This window comes from Lepisosteus oculatus, chromosome 26, assembly GCF_040954835.1.
Source record: "Lepisosteus oculatus isolate fLepOcu1 chromosome 26, fLepOcu1.hap2, whole genome shotgun sequence".
Taxonomy (NCBI): Eukaryota; Metazoa; Chordata; class Actinopteri; order Semionotiformes; family Lepisosteidae; genus Lepisosteus; species Lepisosteus oculatus.
This window is the reverse complement of record NC_090721.1, coordinates 3,884,487-3,898,649: the sequence shown is the minus strand read 5'-3', so window position 1 is coordinate 3,898,649 and position 14,163 is coordinate 3,884,487. Positions and strand designations below refer to the sequence as shown.

General features: G+C 44.1%; 1 protein-coding gene across 2 annotated transcripts in view; it reads right to left on the bottom strand.

The window, feature by feature from the left end:
• The window catches only part of dhrs11a (dehydrogenase/reductase 11a), a 28,511-nt gene that overhangs the window by 7,621 nt on the left and 6,727 nt on the right, over positions 1 to 14,163 (bottom strand). For both annotated transcript variants that reach the window (XM_006640839.3, XM_015367767.2), the window contains one exon: positions 5,718 to 5,927. In XM_006640839.3, coding sequence (XP_006640902.1) covers positions 5,718 to 5,927 — 210 coding nt within the window. The remainder of the gene's footprint in view (positions 1 to 5,717; positions 5,928 to 14,163) is intronic.

Sequence of the window (14,163 nt, the reverse complement as noted above, 5' to 3'; positions counted from 1 at the left end):
TGAAATGTATATATAAAACATCACCAAGAAAAAAATGTGAGCAGCAAATATGTTTTTTATAGTGGCTTCCACACATATTATAGTGCAGAACAGTTCATACAGTATGATAGTGACGGTGTATGTCCACGTACTGTTTAATAGATGCTATTCAAAACAGAGTACAGGAACCTGGACATCTGTAAGCTTCCATCCTGGAGCATAATAGACCAGGTCCATGATAGACCTATCGAAAAAAACTAGTAAAAGCCAAAATGATTTTGCTAAAAAAGTTCAATGCGTGCCCAGATTTAACGTCTGAGGAAAATCTGGATTACAGAAAAATTCTTCCTAGGACTGTTGTTTGTTACAGAGTAACTGAACTACTACAGGTATATGAGCGTGTGAGCTGGGATTGAACTCCAGAGACACTTTTTTAAGCCTTTACAATATTATATTTCGTGCCCAAAACTCTTCAGATCTCTCCATTATTATTCCATAAAGTCAACAAGTATAGTTCTGTCTTTTAGCTTCTATGTGTAATTTATTCACAGTTTTCTTCGGCAAGGTTAGATAACTCCCAAGGGAAGCCAGTCCTTATCTCTTAAAAAGACATACAACCACTAAATAAAGGTCCTTTTGAGTTCCACATTCAGACACTGAGTACAGATGCTGTGTTGTACTTGTACACACTGACTAAAAACTCAGTTGTTCCAGAGATAAGATATAACAGCTGTAAAGATAACAGACACAGAATGGGGTGGAGCCCAGCAAGCAAATCATGAAGACAAGGCTTTGTGGTTATCTTTCTTTTCTTGTCCTGATAGCAGCAGTTATCATTGCCTCAGCAGGATAGAGGTCTTGCATTGATTTTCTCAGCCATGAACTAACTGAAAAGCCCATTTTTACCAGTCTGCCAAACAAACAGGCCAATGAACAAACTGGCACGACAGAAGCCGGAGACGCGCCTGGCCCTGCAGGAGCTGGGTACACAAGCCCCGGTTCGGAAGTGTGAGTTTCTGACCTCCGGACACTTGGGATTGCACTGGCTTTGACAAGGACCCATTGGAGTTTGGGGCCAGGCCCTCCACATTCCCTTGAGTGTCAATTGCTTTTCTAATGTTTAAAAAAAAACAAGGACTTGGACAACTGCCTCGATCAGAAAGCTGAGGACAGTAACAACACTGTCCCCTGTCTTCGTAAAGATCCTCTCACGCAGCCAGAGCAACTCCAGGTCCTGCAGGGATTATATCCTGTGCTTTGTGCTCCCCACGAACACCAAAGGCCAAAGCTGTTCTGTGCCTTTTCGTGAACAAGCTCAAACTGGACGCACAGCCTTGTCCTCATTGCGGCAGGTGTATATCTGACCCAAGTTCAAATACATGAGTATCCATGAAAAGCAATCCATTAAAAGGCAAACAGCATGATTCATCAACTCATTGGCCTGTTTTCTGCACAGCCTTGTATGGGAGCCACTTAACTTTTAAATGCAGCCTGTAGCTCAGCTGGAAACTGAATCCAGTCATACATAATGACAAGATCTTAATTATATAAACTGCGAAACACCATAAGGTAAAAAACAACACCTCAGCTTATATCCTCTTCAGGGATACATATTTGTCACTGGGTTACTACTGCTGAGGCAGGAATAGTAACTTTCCACTCCCTGTCACAAATAAAGATCCCAGTCGCTGGGGGTTCACAATCACCGCAATTTACCAGAACTATTTCAGTGGGGCTTGCTGATAGAAAAACAAAACAGTAACCGTAATTGCAAGTGGAAATGAACAAAAAAGAGAGATCTTTTTCATCTGCTGCCGAACCGAGAGCTAAAGAGGGTTTTTCACTAGGAGCAGAGTAAACAGGGCCTTTTGTCTGCCAACAGCACATGAAAAGGATCTCTGGGCTTCCTGGCCCGTTTTTTCTCGGTTCTTTAAAATACTTTTTTCTGCTGCTGTTTCAAAGACCCACTGCAGTCCAAATCCACTCTGGGCACTGGCTGATAATTGACACTGACAGCTTGGTGGTTACTACAGCAGTCAGACACGAACACAACTAAGCTACACTGAAAGTCTCAAGCTACCATTGATTGATGTCCCAGGAGGACACGACCACATTCAAAGATTGTTTTCCTCTATACCAAGCACCTGCATTCTGAGTGGCCATGCTCGGTTTTACCCTGTTTGTGTTATGAACCCTTTTAAAAAGAAAGAGCTTATTCATTCAAAAAAAGAATCTCATTAGGCCAAATCCTGAGAGATTCCAGGCAAACAGTATTCACACAACATGACCAATCAAAAAGGGCAAAATTTGCCTTTTACAAGAGGGGTGGGTCAGGGTCAGGGGTGACTATGGCTTTAAAGATAATGGAACAGTTTTTACCTCCTGGAGGGGAGGCATCGTTTCCTATCTCTCATTACTCAATTCTGCAGTTTAGACTGTATCTGTCAATGATTTCGAAACATCCAGCTACACTGTTGAATGGAAGTCACATGGTGTTACTATAATTAAACAAGGCAGGGAGCACAGAATGTATCCAACAAGCTTAACGTTAACTGAATGTTACTATTACATCATCAGGGTCTTGACATCAGCTGGTCAGCGCTAAAGCATTAAGCTAGAGCAGTGGTCTGAGAGACTAGCTTACACAAGTCATTTCAGTCGCACTACAGGACACGAAAGGGCTCTATTTATGCAAAGATAATTTTGACCCTGTGAAATGCTGTCATGTCCTTTCCTGACGTCTACAAAATAATGGGCAATTTCTTTTTAAAGAATGGTTTTTCTATAAATAGTAATGGCTGAAACTAAAGTATGTGCATTAGTAAACACTTGACAGGTTCCTACAACTATCTTGCAGTGCTTGTATTGTTTACTCTGTGGTGCCATTAGCTCCTATAAAACAGATAAGAACAAAAATAAATTTGACAGAACAAAGGCCCTGAACGCTGCTGGTGGTGTGAAGCCTTCATGTGCTCCAGACTACAGGTTAAAACTAAACTGCTGTATAAGAGGAAAACAAGGTCAGTGTGCAGATTAGACGTGCTAAAAATACTGCAGTACATATTCATTGCAGAAACCATGGCAACAGATGGAGGACAGAAGAAATGTACAGCTGAAGTGATGTGCTTGCAGCAGCTTCAATGGCCCAGGCCCGTGGATCACACACTGTGTGACAACAACTTCTTCTTGAGATATTAAACCCCACAAGTGGGCTTCTATGCTGAACCGGGCCTGTTTGTCCCCAGCAGAGAGGCTGTTTGTTTGTTCCACATGGCCTCTCCTACTCTAGGGGGGCAAACGGGGGGGATGTTGGGGGTGAAATTTGAATGCAGGGGTTTCCCAACGTTTTCTTCCCACCCCTTGTTTTTCCACACAAATGGGCCGATCCCCATCGCATTTTTTTAGACACACCGCTCAGCACATTTAGCAAAATAACATTACCCACAAATGTAATTTTATAGACACAACATTCCCTTTTTAAAGTAAGGGATCTCTGGATCTTTTCCATCTAGTAGTGTGCTCTAATAATGTACTCTGAGTGAACAGAGACGGAAGTTAGCACATTCTGAAGTGCCAGTAGAATATTTCTCACTAATTAAGCACACAGGGAGGATTCGCGAGATTCAGGGTCCAGCAGCTCAAAACGACAGTAATTAAGCTTCATGCAGAGTTCCAAATTTATATTTTGGCGATTACAGCTGCTAAGCATTTGTTAACAAAGGACTACAAAGCACTGATTCTAGGATAATGGAGCAAAGGGTAGCTTAACTATTAGAAAAACCTTGATTTCTAATCTTCCTCCTGAAATAATCAATTAAACCATGAGCTCTTCTCAGCTTGATCTCCTTTGAGCCACCATAATGATGGCAAGATGGGATAAGTTCTCATTCTTTCTTATCCTAAGATCTACCCTAATTTCCCAACTGGAAAATAAAAGCACTCCCTGGGCAACAGTTGGGTACCACTCTAAAACAAGTATCAGTGCAAAAAAGCCACGGAAATATCCCAGATAACCTTCTTGTCTCTGTACTTCGCTACAGCACCCTCTCTATGCTTCAGACAGCAGCCAGGTGGGATAGAATCCAACACACTAACCTAACTCTTCAACCGTCTATTCAATTGTATTCTCAAAAAATTCTTAACAGCACTGCACGTATACGGACAACCTCCACGTAGAACTGTAGCCTTTCCCACTGATTTCTGAATCCCGATAGATTTCAGCTGCTGAAATCAGACTCCCATTGAGCAGCAGTTTGCTCCGTTTCAGCTTTTACATGGGGCATGCTCGTTCCCATTCTGTGCTGATATTTGTTTTGTTCGAAAATCCTGCACACACAGAAGCTGTGAGCTCCCCAAACCTAAACTGCTTCATTCTGCTATGCAGGAAGGGGAGATTTACTCCTTGATGAAGGAACTCCTAGGAGGGGGGGACCTGTTGATGCAGACGAGTCTGCAGAGTGCAGCAGAACTGTTCGTCTTTACTCTCCGGTACCCATTTTATCTCGCTGCAGATATGCAAAGCGAAGAGCAGCATTTAAGTGTCTCTCCTGCTGTCTGGAAGTAGCTATTGCCAGGAGCTGGGCTCCTGTTCAACAACGGCTCCTCCAGTCTGGCAGTTCGGAGAGCACAGCACAGCAGGGGAGCGAGTGAAATGAGACCTGGCTTGGGAAGGACCGAAAACTTAATGTATGAATACGCAACAAGGTGGAAAGACCCCCAGATCAGCTTCTTCCAAACAAAAACCCACTGTAGGGTTTGATACAGCCGCCGAAGCGCTTAGGAGCGATGTCTGTTTGCAGCCATAAAAGAGCACTAACACGTACCACCCCCTCCTAGCACATGACTTATTGGATTTTATCAGCCAGCAGTCATGGAGGAGACACTTGTAGAGAGCAAGAGTGGCCAACGTCCAGGACAGCAAGGACTGTTTAACTATGGGTCTGGACATTTGGTGTGCCAAAGGGTAGTTGGCTTATCTATTTTTTTCTAACAGTAGCCTTGTGTACTTCTGGTGATGATTTGACAGACTTATCTTATACTGTGCAGCAAGAAATAAACATACGCATGTGCACAAAATACTGCATTCAGGAGAGTTGGCTATAATATTAAGATCCTTACACTTTAACAGCACTTTTCTGGACACTCCACTCAAAGTGCATTACGGGTAATGGGGACTCCCCTCCACCACCACCAGTGGGAGCCCCATCCGGATGACTCTAGGCTAGGGCCATGGTACTGACTGACCACTCAACTATTTAAGAAGAGACTTCCAGTTAAGATGCAGTGGTCAGAATTCCTGCCTCACAGCTCTGGGGCTCTGGGTTTAATTCCGGACTTAGGGTGCTGTCTGTGTGGAGTTTGCATGTTCTCCTTGTGTTCACATGGGTGTCCTCCAGATGCTCTGGTTTCCTCCCACAGTCCAGAGACATACTTGTAGGTTAACTGGCTTCCAGGAAAACTGGCCCTGGCGTGAGTGTGTGTGTCTGTGTGTGGCCTGCGATGGGCGGGAGTCCTGTCCAGGGCGTGCCCTGCCTTGTGCCCACTGCTTGCTGGAATAGACTCCTGCCCTGCCGCTACCCTGATTGGAAGAAGAGGTTAGAAAATGGACAGAAGGATGGAACCAGTGCATCTGAAACAACAGCTCTGCTTCGTCAGGCACTGGAGTGGTTTCCAGTCCATTTCTCACGACCTGCGCCTCGTTGGACTCAACGCCAGGAGCCCCGGAAAGGAATACCCACGTCCAGCATGTTCCTCCAGCCTTCGGTCTTGCCGCTGAGCAGGGGCTCGGCATGGGCGAGGCCGGCGTTGTTGATGCAGACGTCCACGCCCTGGTGCAGGGTCCTGATGGCAGAGAACATGGACAGGATCTCCTCCTGGTTGGACAGGTCGCACTTGTATGGGATGAGGGTCCCGGTGTAGCCCGCGCTCTGGCACTCTGCTGCAAGCTTCTGCAAAAACAAAAAACAGGCCAGGCTTTACTGCGGCCCTGGACGCCCCCAACACCCCAGCCTGACCCACGGATCCCAACGGCAGGAAAGGCAGGGTTCAGGAGGCGGGGATCTCCAGCACAAAGTCAAATCTTTCAAAACTCCGGGCCCGGATGGCACAGAGAGCTTGTCCTGTGCACCATGGGACTACTGCAAGGCACTGTGGGAATATGGCAAGGCTCTGCCACAAGGCACCATGGGAATATGGCAACTGTGGAACTACCACAAAGCTCTATTGAAAGGCACTAAGGGGCTCTTATGGGCCAAAATGGCCAATAGATGTGAATCAAGGTATGAGGTATGAGGATGGAAGTTTTAACAATCAGCCATTCTCAGTTTGAGCAGTAATAAGGAACTAATAACTGGAGAATCCACTTTTTAAAATTAAAACAGACAAATAAAGGAATTTAAGAAGAGCATTATTGGGGAATTCACTGAGTGGCAGTTTTGCTGTCGAGAAATCTAATGTCTTCAGTGCTGTCTTGTGCACAATATTCTGCTATATATATATATTTCTGAGGGCAGACAAAATGGTTGTTAATTTTTCATTATTAATCTTTTTTTCACCTGGCTGGCTGAAGCACCACAGGTATAATTGGGTTGAAATCATGCCCTCCCCACTCACCCTAAAGGGAGAGCAGAACACAACATCAACCATATGATTCATTTCTTAAGGAGGAAAATGCCAAACTTTATGCATCTAGCTCAAGTAATCAAATAGAGTCACACCACAGTACTTTATTCAGAAATGTATCAGCTTTTATGAAAAAATGTGAAAAGCTTAGTGAAACAGCTGAGAAAGCTGTGCTTTGTTACTGTCCACAATTCTGAATCAACTTCCAGAAGCTTGCAGATTATGCTGGCTATTAAGTGCTGTTTTTTGAACTGCCTCCCCTTTCAGAAACAATATTAAAATGCTGTATACTGATTGCCTACTCTGACTCACTGGCCATGTAATTTAAACACTAGGAAGATCAAAGCACTGCAGTGTTACAAAAGATAATTTGCAATGAAGGACATAGTGGATGCAAACTATTTAAAAGTCATGTCAAAACTCAGGAACACATCAGCATGCAGGAGGTAGGAACGCAAAACGGGAGACTTGCTAATTTAAGTGTGGCTCTAATCCAGGAGACAGAGGTCATGAGGTCACTCAAATTACATTCTGCTGACAATTAGTGTGTCTCCTTTAATCATCATCTCCAAATTCCATCAAAGAAACATTCAGGAGTGCCGTTTGATTGGGGGGGACAAAACCAATACTCACAGAACCGTGTTGAAGGGGACTACCTTTACATGAACTGGAATGTTGATACAGGGATAACCTGAAGGTTTTCTTACATCTGATGTAGTGTCACTCCCACTTCTGTCCGCTCATCATCTGAATGACTGTTCTGTAGCATGCTCTCGCCTCACCCACCTCCTTTCTTAAAATCAAGCAGCTCTTCTACAAAAAGCACAACTTTTCACTTTAATTGCACGTTCTGGCTTTAAAATCCAAGAACACCCAGTTCCCTATGGCAAGCAGAGAAAACGAAGGGAGAGAGACCAGTGAAGATCAGCTTTTTCACATAAAACAGACTTCCCAATCTACTCCGGGGGCAAGAGGCCCAATTCCGTCAGGTCTGATGCTGACAGATGTGGAGAGCTACCATCCTGGCAGGGGTGTGTCTGTCTCCTGTGTCTTTCTTGCTCTATCAGGAAATCCCTAACTTCGCACACAACAGGAGGCACTAAAAGCAGAGCAGGCGAGAGGACAGAGGAGTCCGAGAGGCCGGTGTGCCTGTATTTAAGCCAGCTTGTGCATTCCCGAGAAAGCCAGTGACCCATCTGTGCTGCGCGGTGCTCCCACACACAGCAGCTCCAGGCGCAGCGCGATCACAGTCATGTGATGTCTGGCTTGTATGGCAGCCAGACACTGGGCACGATGGCATGCCAGCTCCCGCCTGGCTCTGCAAAAAACCTCCTGGCCCTTGAGCTGCACTGAGACACTTGGGATGGCATGACGACAGCCCTGTCTGACCCTGCGGTGGCCCGGAATGAATGAGGAGGGTACCTTCTGCAGTTTTCGGATGTACAGTCTCACAGCAGCAGCTTAAAATAGCACAGCTGTCAGCAGCACGAAGAAAGTCATTAAGGACTCTTGCTGTCTCCTGCTGCTTTCACATTAGCATAAAAACAGAAAGCACTGCCTCTTGGCAGGCTAAAAGAAACGTACCCCAAGATGAATAAGAAAAAACAGATTGTTCTGGATGTCAAAGACAGACAATGCTGTACCGTGCAGAATGCAAAGAGCAGTAACTGTCTCCTGGGAGTGAGGGCTGGTTCGAACCCTGAGCAGTGGAAAGAGATTATGTCCTGGAAGACATTACCAGAATTAAAGATCGAGGATTTAAAAATAGTCAGTCACAGCTTAAAGTGAATAAATATACAATTGTCCTTAATTAAAGGATGTATTGAAAGATTGTGACAGTGTGGAAATTTTAAACTATTCAGCTATGAAACTTTAACAGAGAAGGCTCAAAATATCCTCTTAATTAATCCATCCATTTTCTAACTGCTTCATCCAATACAGCATTGCAGGAGAGCCTGAGCCTATCCCGGCAAGCAGTGGGCAAGGCAGGGTACACTCTGAACTGGACACCAGTCCCTCACAGGGCACACACACACACGCACACACTCACACCTAACGTGAAAACTCCATGCAGATAACACCTCAGGAATCAAAGCCAGCGATCCGACAGGAATTTATCCTTAGTAATGAGAGGAAATCTGATTTTGCAATGAGGGCATGTTGAGTAGGGCTTGAACAGACAGGGAGATCAGAACGAGCCTAAAGAGTTTTTAGAGATGGGTCAACAGTCCTGTCCACAAAATGCCAGAATGTACATAGCCAGTAAGTACAGAGCCAAAAATCGAACGAGGTCTTTAAGGCTGCATTAACAGCTTGTGTGCAATTACTCCCGCCACCTGACATGTTCGGAATGCAGAACAGGGAAGGCAAGCTAAATCAGATTCCTGCTCAACTGCCTCTCCACGGCTGTCACGACTGAGGACTTAACCAGGATTGGCAGAGTGGGTGTGTGTGTGAGAGAACTGGGGCGACATCAGTGTCAGCCAGAGTGCCCCTGCAGACTGGCAAATGCTAATGCAATGCTTCCCTTTTGTGGGCTAGGAAATGAACAGGAGCTTATTTATCCATCTACTCCAAAGAGGAGTACAGCTGGGAGCTGGGAATTTGCGGAAACACTCGGTTGCTTTGAAGAGACAAATCCTTTGTCACCAACTGTGCTAGTTAAGATCAGGGGCTGTCTTTCTGTGTTCTCACAGGGGACGTTTCAATAGCATTGCCTGCACTACGCTGCAGTTACTGGGCAAGCTGCACAGGAGGGAACAAGCACACAATATCAAAGCACACCCCGGATCTGCAGAAAGTAATGTGCAATTTCAGAATCCATGGATTCCAGTCTAATGAACGTAATTTCACCGTATGAATGTATCTGTTACACAGCATCGAGATCATGAGAGGCTGATTGAAGGATGTTTAGCAAAACACAAGTTCTCTCCTAGCCGTTTCCTGCAGCTGGGAAGTGTGTGAGTTTAGAGCAAAACTGTCCACATATGAGCCTGGTCTGCTACTGTATTATGCCTTTCCTTCCTAGTGGAAAGGGTTTTTGTAAACCTTATGTGTTAAAACACAAATAAATGAAATTAAAACAGAATCTTTTCTAAAATTAAGAACATTTGTACTACGACGTTTAAGTTTTGCACCAAAAAGTTCAAGTCCTTCCTAGTGTTGAAACCTTCCTGTGTTCTGAGTGCTAAACAGCATTGTTCAGGTCTTATACAACCGCCTGCCTCACGTGTCTGGGAAGTAAAGTTTTCGGAAATAATTTTAGATGAAATTTTGACTTGTACTAAATAATGTCAAAGAGCTTTTCTTCAGGAGGAAGAAGTACTTTCTCTTCATCAGGCGTCATGCTAAAAAGAACACACGCCCCATTCTCACAATAACTGAAGAGATTGTAGTTTACAGCGAGCCTCACAGAGATCTATTCAAATCTCATTAACACCTCCCATTATAAGGCTAGAAACTGCTCAAGTTGCCCACACTGCTGTGAGATGTGATACTATTTGAAGTCTAAACACAATTTCCAACTAAAAAAAAATGGCAAAACCATTTGCTCTGAAAGTTTGAAGAACAGAATACTTTTGGACAAACATATTTATAGAGATTAAACTTTAATAAAGAAGGCACGAATGCTCAGAAATGATCTGGATGGACATTCTTCATTATTTAGCTGTGCTGAAGGCTTTGCTTGCTACTCAAGGTAAAACATGCGTAACCAACACTCCTACACAGCTCTTAGCTTTGCTTTATTATAATTCTAGGTATACAAACCTTGCAGTAGATCTTCAGTTCTGATTAGTACATGATCATGTTTGATGCCGGTAATAGGCTATAAATTAATAAGACACTTTGAACTGTCATCAGGTGTCAGCTGGTGGAGGTTCAGAACATTTTACTTGAAAGGAGATTCCCCAGGTTTAAAATACTCTGTACCAGACATTCTAGTTGTCTGACCTTAAATTTCCCTTTCAACAACATTTTCTTTTCTGCATCTGGGCTCAGTTATATTAACATTGAGATAAAATGCAAGACCAGACAAACGCCTGGCAGATGACGTTCGCAGTACTCCACGCAGGTGGAAAAAACACAGAACTATAAATACAAAATGGAAAAAACACAGAGCTTGAAAAGGCTACTTAGAAAAGAGATGTAGTTGTTTATGTTGCCACATCAGAGTGACACACTGAGACAGAGGTCAGGCTCTGAGTGTCTTTGTGGCTTCTTTCAAGAAACACCTGGATGAGACCGGAGGCACTTTACTCAAAGGGAGGTAGGAGGGTGGAACAAGTTGCCCAGCCATGCTGTTTTTTCAAGAAACAGCTGGATGAGACCTCTGGATTAGGTAGCTCCTAACTACCCAGATGGGCCAATGCTCTCCTCTTGTTTGAAATAACTTAAAGAATGACATTTACTGTAAGTTTGCTACAGTTTGCCACAGAATGCACTGATGTTTACAAACCCTTCAGGCCCACTCCCATTCTGCCTCTTTCATGACCTTTAACATAAGCCTGTGCATTTACTGCTCTTGTGCACTGCGGTGTAGTGCACCAGTTTATTATTAGGTGAGAGGTAAACCTTACTTTGGTTGCAAAACTACCTTGTACTTTTTCTAATCAAGAATGTGCCTCTTGCTGTGCCTGAGTGAAATTCAACAGCAGGGAATCCAGCCTTCCACCGTGCACAAGACATAGAAGGCAGGGGTTTCTTTTGTTCAGAGCCACTCCAGAGTATTATAAAAGTGTGAATGAAGACGAACTGTAGTGTGTCACATGCATTTCTAATTAAAAAGAAACAGAGCACCTTGGGGACATGTGGAACAGGGACTCTAAATGTTCTCTAGCTGCGCTTGTTGCCTTTAGGACTAATCTCCTTGGATTGGCTGAAGAGTCTCCTTCAGAGCCACGCATGACAATCTGAACACCTGAGCCGGCAGAGTCCACTCACAGCCTGCACACTGCTTCCAGGAGCCGAGAGAAATGTGGACAGGAGACAGCTCCAAAGTGTATACGAGTGTGTGCTGCTGGTTTCCTTTTAAGCTTTTGGACTGTAGATTGAAAACTGTTAACAACCTACAACCAACATCATCATCATGGCTCATTCCTAGGTGTGATGGGTTGTGTGCTCAGCTCTCCTGCCACACTGCTTATAGAAACAATCACAACTAAAGTACCCTAACCTGCTTCTCTGCTTTCATCTTCAGGCGTGACCTGCCATTTTGCACGGCCCAGCTGAAATTAAAACACAAGAGAACCTGTCCAAACACCACCAGCTGAGAGTTCCCAGTGACGGCACTTTAACCCTGTCCAGTGTCCTCGACTCTGCAGTGTTTTGTACACAAACAGTTAACTGTAAAGCCTCCCACTGGAACAAGTGCAAACACTGCAAAAAAGAAGGCAGAACAGAGCGACAGCCAGCCGTCACTCAGCTGTCCTGGAGAGTTGGCCGGGGGGATATCTCTGCCCTGTAACGAGAGCTGGCAGGCCTTCACCCTTAGGTCAGAACCACAGCACTGCGCTGACTCACTGTTGGCCTGACACCTCTGATTCTTGAGCCCTGACATGTGACAAGTCAGCAATAAGTACACATTTCTGCAGTTTTCTTCTTCTTAAAATTTGAAGTTCAGAGCTCTACCCATGCTGCTGCCTTAAAATATTTGACCACTATAGAACTTTGTAATAAGAGCTATGTACAGCCCAGAAACGCCTCTGATCTTTCTCCAAGAATGATCGTGTACATATGTGAGGTCAAAAAAGCAATTTCTGTTTATGTGTAGCTCTCCAGATAATGCCCTAATCATCTCCAACAAAACAAAATGATAAAAGAGAAACAGTGTTATCAGTGTTGAGCATGATGCCTTATCAACAGGCAGAAACCTGCATGGTGAAAAAAACATTTTTAAGCGACACACTTCTGAAAGGTTGCTCATGATCTATTTTTAAAGATATGCTAACAATACAAAGCAGAGGGTTTCTCAAGCCATCAATATACAACCAATATTCTATTCTCATATCCTATACCCTAGAGTCCTTTCTCACCACCACCAAAATACAGTATGTGAGAGGTATCCATCCATTTTTTCTAGCCTTTTTTCTAATTCTTCCAATTCAAGGTCACAGGGCAGCCAGAGCCTATCCCAGCAAGCAATGGGTACAAGGCAGGATACACCCTGGACAGGACGCCAGTCTATCACAGGGCACACCAACATTGACACATACACTCTCTTCCCAGACGCCAATCCACCTACCAGCATGCTTTTAAAAAAGCACCCAGAGGAAACCCACACAAACTCCATGCACATAGTACCCCAAGCCTGGAACTGTACCCAGGGCCCCAGCACTGCCAGGCTAATCACAGTGCCACCCAGGGTAGAAACATGGGAAAGCCCAATTTAAATGCTCTCCTACAACTGTGTCTTAACGAAACAGCAGTGCACAGGAGCCCCACAGCTCCACTTGTCACATGTCATGCGATTGTATTTGAAGGTACAGCATTGATGGACGTGTTCCAAACAGTATTAACAGTGGAGGATCAGGAGGATACCATGTGTGGTCGTGTCAAAAGTGAATAATATAAATTAAACCTAGAGCCTAAGGACATAAATACTCCTTGGACATACATGCATAAGAACATACACACTTAACACAAGTTAAGCAGGGCACTGTACAGATAGATTTGATATGAAGAATTCAAACTGTTAAATGGAAAACTCAAACTCAATAAATCCAGCCTTAAAGCCAGTCTGTTCACTGTACAACCGTCTCAAGGCCAAAACAGGTAAAAGCTGGGAGAATCAAATCAGAGCTGGCCATATTCCAAGACCTTGTGGGTTTTCTTGATAATAGTGTGGTTCATTGAGAGACCAACATTCCCATGACATGGCAGGCAAATACATTTATGGCATTGATAACCTCCACCTTGCTGTTTAGTGCCTTAACCTTTAAACTAGTGAGTCAGTGTGCGAAACAGTCAAGAGGGAAGGACAAGTCTCTTTTCTTGACACTGCTCCCCTCTAGGAAAACACTCTACACATCACTACTTCAGATCATAATTTGCACCATGGTATTGAAAATGCACAGTAAAGATCACAGTAAAATCCTGGGAAAACTGCAAAGAGTGTGGAAAATGTACCACTGGTAACATTCTTAAGGTACATAAAGGAAATTCCGCATTTTTGTATCTTTAGAACACTGGAAGGCTCTGTCATTGGAAAAGCTTTCAGCCAGTATACCCCTGCTGGCGCTTTATACAAACAAACTTTCAGTTTCACAAACGCTCTCCAGTGATTTATGGCGTTTCTTTTGTGGGCCTTTTCTAAGAAGGTAACACAGCCTCCGCCAGCATGGCCATGAAAACTAATGAGACTTTAAACTCTGAATTTTAAGATATGGGGAAAATAGAGTCCAGGCACCAGAGAGTAACTGAGCCTGACCTGTTCGTGATAAGAATGAGGCAGAGTTAATATTCCATGCAGTCAGTGACTTGGGCCAGAAATGTTACAGGAAATACTGTACTACATATTCAAGGAGATTCCTCCTGAGATTAATAGAGAGGGCTTGCTTCTCAATC